The sequence below is a fragment of the Eucyclogobius newberryi genome, unplaced genomic scaffold (genome assembly GCF_026437365.1).
Source record: "Eucyclogobius newberryi isolate DKJ021-1_F unplaced genomic scaffold, fEucNew1.0.hap1 SCAF_4, whole genome shotgun sequence".
Classification (NCBI taxonomy): Eukaryota; Metazoa; Chordata; class Actinopteri; order Gobiiformes; family Gobiidae; genus Eucyclogobius; species Eucyclogobius newberryi.
Genome location: NW_027316056.1, coordinates 40,624,755 through 40,633,171, shown reverse-complemented (window position 1 = coordinate 40,633,171; position 8,417 = coordinate 40,624,755). Strand labels below are relative to the sequence as shown.

Genomic DNA, 8,417 nt, shown 5'->3' with positions numbered 1-8,417 from the left:
CGTCCCTGTCAGCTGTAGGTCCCTGTCAGCTCTACGTCCCTGTCAGCTGTAGGTCCCTGTCAGCTGTAGGTCCCTGTCAGCTCTACGTCCCTGTCAGCTCTACGTCCCTGTCAGCTGTAGGTCCTTGTCAGCTCTACGTCCCTGTCAGCTGTAGGTCCCTGTCAGCTCTACGTCCCTGTCAGCTCTACGTCCCTGTCAGCTGTAGGTCCCTGTCAGCTCTACGTCCCTGTCAGCTGTAGGTCCCTGTCAGCTCTACGTCCCTGTCAGCTGTAGGTCCCTGTCAGCTCTACGTCCCTGTCAGCTGTAGGTCCCTGTCAGCTCCACGTCCCTGTCAGCTCTACGTCCCTGTCAGCTCTACGTCCCTGTCAGCTGTAGGTCCCTGTCAGCTGTAGGTCCCTGTCAGCTCCACGTCCCTGTCAGCTCTACGTCCCTGTCAGCTGTAGGTCCCTGTCAGCTCTACGTCCCTGTCAGCTCTACGTCCCTGTCAGCTGTAGGTCCCTGTCAGCTGTAGGTCCCTGTCAGCTCTACGTCCCTGTCAGCTGTAGGTCCCTGTCAGCTGTAGGTCCCTGTCAGCTCCACGTCCCTGTCAGCTCTACGTCCCTGTCAGCTGTAGGTCCCTGTCAGCTGAAGGTCCCTGTCAGCTGTAGGTCCCTGTCAGCTCTACGTCCCTGTCAGCTCTACGTCCCTGTCAGCTCTACGTCCCTGTCTGCTGTAGGTCCCTGTCAGCTCTACGTCCCTGTCAGCTCTACGTCCCTGTCAGCTGTAGGTCCCTGTCAGCTCTACGTCCCTGTCAGCTCTACGTCCCTGTCAGATGTAGGTCCCTGTCAGCTGTAGGTCCCTGTCAGCTCTACGTCCCTGTCAGCTGTAGGTCCCTGTCAGCTGTAGGTCCCTGTCAGCTCTACGTCCCTGTCAGCTGTAGGTCCCTGTCAGCTGTAGGTCCCTGTCAGCTCTACGTCCCTGTCAGCTCTACGTCCCTGTCAGCTGTAGGTCCCTGTCAGCTGTAGGTCCCTGTCAGCTCTACTTCCCTGTCAGCTCTACGTCCCTGTCAGCTGTAGGTCCCTGTCAGCTCTACGTCCCTGTTAGCTGTAGGTCCCTGTCAGCTCTACGTCCCTGTCAGATGTAGGTCCCTGTCAGCTGTAGGTCCCTGTCAGCTCTACGTCCCTGTCAGCTCTACGTCCCTGTCAGCTGTAGGTCCCTGTCAGCTCTACGTCCCTGTCAGCTGTAGGTCCCTGTCAGCTCTACGTCCCTGTCAGCTCTACGTCCCTGTCAGCTCTACGTCCCTGTCAGCTGTAGGTCCCTGTCAGCTGTAGGTCCCTGTCAGCTCTACGTCCCTGTCAGCTGTAGGTCCCTGTCAGCTCTACGTCCCTGTCAGCTGTAGGTCCCTGTCAGCTCCACGTCCCTGTCAGCTCTACGTCCCTGTCAGCTCTACGTCCCTGTCAGCTGTAGGTCCCTGTCAGCTCCACGTCCCTGTCAGCTCTACGTCCCTGTCAGCTCTACGTCCCTGTCAGCTCTACGTCCCTGTCAGCTGTAGGTCCCTGTCAGCTCCACGTCCCTGTCAGCTCTACGTCCCTGTCAGCTCTACGTCCCTGTCAGCTCTACGTCCCTGTCAGCTGTAGGTCCCTGTCAGCTCCACGTCCCTGTCAGCTCTACGTCCCTGTCAGCTCTACGTCCCTGTCAGCTCTACGTCCCTGTCTGCTGTAGGTCCCTGTCAGCTCTACGTCCCTGTCAGCTCTACGTCCCTGTCAGCTGTAGGTCCCTGTCAGCTCTACGTCCCTGTCAGCTCTACGTCCCTGTCAGATGTAGGTCCCTGTCAGCTGTAGGTCCCTGTCAGCTCTACGTCCCTGTCAGCTGTAGGTCCCTGTCAGCTGTAGGTCCCTGTCAGCTCTACGTCCCTGTCAGCTGTAGGTCCCTGTCAGCTGTAGGTCCCTGTCAGCTCTACGTCCCTGTCAGCTCTACGTCCCTGTCAGCTGTAGGTCCCTGTCAGCTGTAGGTCCCTGTCAGCTCTACTTCCCTGTCAGCTCTACGTCCCTGTCAGCTGTAGGTCCCTGTCAGCTCTACGTCCCTGTCAGCTGTAGGTCCCTGTCAGCTCTACGTCCCTGTCAGCTGTAGGTCCCTGTCAGCTGTAGGTCCCTGTCAGCTCTACGTCCCTGTCAGCTCTACGTCCCTGTCAGCTGTAGGTCCCTGTCAGCTCTACGTCCCTGTCAGCTGTAGGTCCCTGTCAGCTCTACGTCCCTGTCAGCTCTACGTCCCTGTCAGCTCTACGTCCCTGTCAGCTGTAGGTCCCTGTCAGCTGTAGGTCCCTGTCAGCTCTACGTCCCTGTCAGCTGTAGGTCCCTGTCAGCTCTACGTCCCTGTCAGCTGTAGGTCCCTGTCAGCTCCACGTCCCTGTCAGCTCTACGTCCCTGTCAGCTCTACGTCCCTGTCAGCTGTAGGTCCCTGTCAGCTCCACGTCCCTGTCAGCTCTACGTCCCTGTCAGCTGTAGGTCCCTGTCAGCTCTACGTCCCTGTCAGCTCTACGTCCCTGTCAGCTGTAGGTCCCTGTCAGCTGTAGGTCCCTGTCAGCTCTACGTCCCTGTCAGCTGTAGGTCCCTGTCAGCTCTACGTCCCTGTCAGCTCTACGTCCCTGTCAGCTGTAGGTCCCTGTCAGCTGTAGGTCCCTGTCAGCTCCACGTCCCTGTCAGCTCTACGTCCCTGTCAGCTGTAGGAGGCTGTAGGTCCCTGTCAGCTGTAGGTTCCTGTCAGCTGAAGGTCCCTGTCAGCTGTAGGTTCCTGTCAGCTGAAGGTCCCTGTCAGCTGTAGGTCCCTGTCAGCTCTACGTCCCTGTCAGCTGTAGGTCCCTGTCAGCTCTACGTCCCTGTCAGCTGTAGGTCCCTGTCAGCTCCACGTCCCTGTCAGCTCTACGTCCCTGTCAGCTGTAGGTCCCTGTCAGCTGTAGGTTCCTGTCAGCTGAAGGTCCCTGTCAGCTGTAGGTTCCTGTCAGCTGAAGGTCCCTGTCAGCTGTAGGAGGCTGTAGGTTCCTGTCAACTGTAGGTCCCTGTCAGCTGTAGGTTCCTGTCAGCTGAAGGTCCCTGTCAGCTGTAGGTTCCTGTCAGCTGAAGGTCCCTGTCAGCTGTAGGTCCCTGTCAGCTGTAGGTTCCTGTCAGCTGAAGGTCCCTGTCAGCTGTAGGTCCCTGTCAGCTGTAGGTCCCTGTCAGCTGTAGGTTCCTGTCAGCTGAAGGTCCCTGTCAGCTGTAGGTCCCTGTCAGCTGTAGGTCCCTGTCAGCTGTAGGTTCCTGTCAGCTGAAGGTCCCTGTCAGCTGTAGGTTCCTGTCAGCTGTAGGTCCCTGTCAGCTGTAGGTTCCTGTCAGCTGTAGGTCCCTGTCAGCTGTAGGTCCCTGTCAGCTGTAGGTCCCTGTCAGCCGAACACGAGCAGTTTTGAGTTACATTGCGCTCTGTGGACGCACGATGCAGTACCACTGGAGTGGCCACTGGGGGCGTCTGCGACATGCTGCGGCGAGCCACGCCCATGGGCCACGCCCTATCCAGATATTACAATACATCCATGATTTAATATCGCGCGTTTTCATTTTCACGTGAACCTCCAGCAGGGGGCGTGTCTCCACTGCCATAGCCGGAAGTGACGTAAGTGACGTAAGCCCGGCGTCTCTTACGTAAGCATCCACAACAAAGATGGCGGACGGTGAGTTCATTGTTCCAGAGCTGCGGCGGTTTTTGTCTTTAATCTGCGGCATTTTCACCCGCGCGCGCTTCATCTGCGTCACAAACGTCACTTGAACACAGTTTGACTCATTAAAGGTTTAATTAAAGGTTTAACTGTGAGCGCACGCGCCCCAGACACGCGCTTAGCGCGGGCGCGACGCTGCGGAGCCGCAAACACACGAGCGCGTCATTTCTCCTGTTTGCGCATTAATAGTGACCACGTGACGCGTTTAACGCGCGCGCCTCAAGCCGCGAGACACCGACACTTTCATCAAACAGAAGCTCCGAGAACTTTATTGACACGTGACGTCATGAGTGTAAACTGCACTGAACACGTGACATGAGTGTAAACTGCACTGAACACGTGACATGAGTGTAAACTGCACTGAACACGTGACATGAGTGTAAACTGCACTGAACACGTGACATGAGTGTAAACTGCACTGAACACGTGACATAAGTGTAAACTGCACTGAACACGTGACATGAGTGTAAACTGCACTGAACACGTGACATGAGTGTAAACTGCACTGAACACGTGACATGAGTGTAAACTGCACTGAACACGTGACATGAGTGTAAACTGCACTGAACACGTGACATGAGTGTAAACTGCACTGAACACGTGACATGAGTGTAAACTGCACTGAACACGTGACATGAGTGTAAACTGCACTGAACACGTGACATAAGTGTAAACTGCACTGAACACGTGACATGAGTGTAAACTGCACTGAACACGTGACATGAGTGTAAACTGCACTGAACACGTGACATAAGTGTAAACTGCACTCGTTTAAAGTGCTAAAGGTGAAATGACGTGTTGTCTAAACTTGACTAAAGAGTGTTTGTTTCAGATCACACCGAGGCCGAGCAGCCAATGGAGACACACACTCCAGTGAGTCACACTGACACTCTCACTCTGACACTCCAGTGAGTCACACTGACACTCTCACTCTGTCACTCCTGTGAGTCACACTGACACTCTCACTCTGACACTCCTGTGAGTCACACTGACACTCTCACTCTGTCACTCCAGTGAGTCACACTGACACTCTCACTCTGACACTCCAGTGAGTCACACTGACACTCTCACTCTGTCACTCCAGTGAGTCACACTGACACTCTCACTCTGACACTCCAGTGAGTCACACTGACACTCTCACTCTGACACTCCAGTGAGTCACACTGACACTCTCACTCTGACACTCCAGTGAGTCACACTGACACTCTCACTCTGTCACTCCAGTGAGTCACACTGACACTCTCACTCTGACACTCCAGTGAGTCACACTGACACTCTCACTCTGACACTCCAGTGAGTCACACTGACACTCTCACTCTGTCACTCCAGTGAGTCACACTGACACTCTCACTCTGTCACTCCTGTGAGTCACACTGACACTCTCACTCTGACACTCCAGTGAGTCACACTCTCACTCTGACACTCCAGTGAGTCACACTGACACTCTCACTCTGACACTCCAGTGAGTCACACTGACACTCTCACTCCAGTTAGTCACACTGACACTCTCACTCTGACACTCCAGTGAGTCACACTGACACTCTCACTCTGACACTCCAGTGAGTCACACTGACACTCTCACTCTGTCACTCCAGTGAGTCACACTGACACTCTCACTCTGACACTCCAGTGAGTCACACTGACACTCTCACTCTGTCACTCCAGTGAGTCACACTGACACTCTCACTCTGTCACTCCAGTGAGTCACACTGACACTCTCACTCTGTCACTCCTGTGAGTCACACTGACACTCTCACTCTGACACTCCAGTGAGTCACACTCTCACTCTGACACTCCAGTGAGTCACACTGACACTCTCACTCTGACACTCCAGTGAGTCACACTGACACTCTCACTCCAGTTAGTCACACTGACACTCTCACTCTGACACTCCAGTGAGTCACACTGACACTCTCACTCTGACACTCCAGTGAGTCACACTGACACTCTCACTCTGTCACTCCAGTGAGTCACACTGACACTCTCACTCTGACACTCCAGTGAGTCACACTGACACTCTCACTCTGTCACTCCAGTGAGTCACACTGACACTCTCACTCTGTCACTCCAGTGAGTCATACTGACACTCTCACTCTGTCACTCCAGTGAGTCACACTGACACTCTCACTCTGTCACTCCAGTGAGTCACACTGACACTCTCACTCTGTCACTCCAGTGAGTCACACTGACACTCTCACTCTGTCACTCCAGTGAGTCATACTGACACTCTCACTCTGTCACTCCAGTGAGTCACACTGACACTCTCACTCTGACACTCCAGTGAGTCACACTGACACTCTCACTCTGACACTCCAGTGAGTCACACTGACACTCTCACTCTGTCACTCCAGTGAGTCACACTGACACTCTCACTCTGACACTCCAGTGAGTCACACTGACACTCTCACTCTGTCACTCCAGTGAGTCACACTGACACTCTCACTCTGTCACTCCAGTGAGTCATACTGACACTCTCACTCTGTCACTCCAGTGAGTCACACTGACACTCTCACTCTGTCACTCCAGTGAGTCACACTGACACTCTCACTCTGTCACTCCAGTGAGTCACACTGACACTCTCACTCTGTCACTCCAGTGAGTCACACTGACACTCTCACTCTGACACTCCAGTGAGTCACACTGACACTGGGTGAGTTTCAGTGTCTCTCTCTCCAGGTCTTGGAGAACCCTCACGCAGACTTCGGCCTCACAGACAGTCCATGTTTCAGTCCATGTTTCAGTCTTGTTTCAGTCTTGTTTCAGTCTTGTTTCAGTCTTGTTTCAGTCTTGTTTCAGTCTTGTTTCAGTCTTGTTTCAGTCATGTTTCTCTCTCCAGGTCTCGGAGAACCCTCATGCAGACTTCGGCCTCACAGACAGCCTGCAGAGGGCGCTGGATGGAGAGAAGTCTGGGGAGAAGAAGCAGAAGGTGGATCTTCAGGCTTTACCCACCAGAGCGTATCTGGACCAGACGGTGGTGCCCATCCTCCTGCAGGGGCTGTCTGTGCTCGCCAAGGAGAGGTGAGAGGCCCCGCCCCCTTCTCTCCTTCATCTCTCTGGTCTGTCTGTCTGTCTGTCTGTCTGTCTCTCTCTGTCTGTCTGTCTGTCTGTCTGTCTGTCTCTCTCTCTCTGTCTCTCTCTGTCTCTCTCTGTCTCTCTCTGTCTCTCTCTCTCTCTCTCTCTCTCTCTCTCTCTCTCTCTGTCTCTCTGTCTCTCTGTCTCTATCTCTATCTCTATCTCTATCTCTATCTCTATATATATATATATATATATATATATATATATATATATATATATATATGGTTTCTCTCTTGCAGACCTCCAAACCCGATCGAATACTTGGCCACATTTTTACTGAAGAATAAATCCCAGTTTGAAGATAGAACCTGAACATTTTTCTCCTGGAAAACTCACTTTTGTCCTTTTTTTTTAAAACTGTCTGTAAAATAAACCGTCTCTCGATGTCCACACCACGTCTGTTTATTCTAATCACAAACAATATTTAACTAAATGAAATAAACCGTCTGAATAAAAGTCGTTATTCGTTAGAACTGGCGCCATCTTGTGGTGGTCTGTCAGAACTGCACTTTGTAGTTGAGACAGCAAATAGTCACAAATATAATGTAAGAAACTATTGTATCACAAGTTTTTCATCATGTTTATGACATTTAAATGTGAAAAATGGACAGAGCAGGTTTATGTTGCTTCATTTCCTGCACAAACATTTCCAGAGGTTTTTGACTAAATCTGACTGATAATTTGCCCAAAAATTCAACTTTGGCCTCATGTATTGACTCAAAGTGTAATAAATGCGACTCAGATCCTTGTGATGGGTCTGTCAGCAGGTCTCAGTGGCTTTAGAGTGACAAAGATTTAAAATAAATCTCATTAAACTCACATTTTGTAATTTTGTTTGCAAAGTGACTCGTGAACATGTCCTTGAATCTGCAGGACTGAAACAGGAGCTTTAAGAGTCAGTAATGTGTGGGCGGGGCTTGTTCCCAGCTGTGCTCGGGGGGCGGGGCTTGCGTCAGATGTAGAACTGGTTATTGGCCAGGTTGTCCATGAAGGGCCGGACCAGGAAGTCCGTGGAGAAGTAGAAGACGAGGCCGAAGGTGATGGAGATGGGAAGAGCGGGAAGAGCCTTCTTAAAGATGGCCAGAAGCACCAGAGTCAGACACAGGCCCTGAGGGGGAGACGAGGGGGGAGAGACAACAGGGGGGAGAAGGAGAGGTAGGGGGGAGACGGATCAGTCAGTGATCATGTGACCACAACAAACTAATGTACAACTGCAAATTGTATTTTTTACACCAAAGTCGTTGAGTAGTACGATTATTAATAACGTTGACGTCCCTGTTACAAACCGTTACAAACTGATGTGAAAGCGACACAAACTCACGATGAGGATGGCGACGAAGCAGGCCAGCGTGGTGTTCCAGTCGCCCCCTGTGGCAGCAGCTTTACCCACCAGCACCGAGTAGAAGATGAAGTCCCCCAGGCCCAGCTTCACGCCTCCTGCACACAACACACCAGCTTTGAACCGTGAACCTCCTGGTCCTGAGGCGCTTTCACACACTCCCTGTGTCTGGACCGCTCTGAGGTTTGAACCGTGAACCTCCTGGTCCTGAGGCGCTTTCACACACTCCCTGTGTCTGGACCGCTCTGAGGTTTGAACCGTGAACCTCCTGGTCCTGAG

General features: G+C 52.8%; 2 protein-coding genes across 2 annotated transcripts in view; one reads left to right on the top strand and one right to left on the bottom strand.

Moving 5' to 3' along the window:
* The first annotated feature begins 3,625 nt into the window (after nt 1–3,625).
* dpy30 (dpy-30 histone methyltransferase complex regulatory subunit) lies at nt 3,626–7,210 on the top strand. Its single transcript, XM_072462994.1, has 4 exons — nt 3,626–3,679; nt 4,557–4,597; nt 6,561–6,742; nt 7,039–7,210. The coding sequence occupies exons 1-4, from the start codon at nt 3,670–3,672 to the stop codon at nt 7,109–7,111; spliced, it is 306 nt and encodes a 101-aa protein (XP_072319095.1). The 5' UTR covers nt 3,626–3,669; the 3' UTR covers nt 7,112–7,210.
* A 43-nt stretch (nt 7,211–7,253) lies between these two features.
* Nucleotides 7,254–8,417, bottom strand: part of psen2 (presenilin 2) — a 14,051-nt gene continuing 12,887 nt past the window's right edge. Inside the window, exons 11-12 of the mRNA XM_072462993.1 lie at nt 8,121–8,236; nt 7,254–7,907 (exon numbers count right to left, since the gene is read on the bottom strand). Coding sequence (XP_072319094.1) covers nt 7,752–7,907; nt 8,121–8,236 — 272 coding nt within the window. The 3' untranslated portion in view covers nt 7,254–7,751. The remainder of the gene's footprint in view (nt 7,908–8,120; nt 8,237–8,417) is intronic.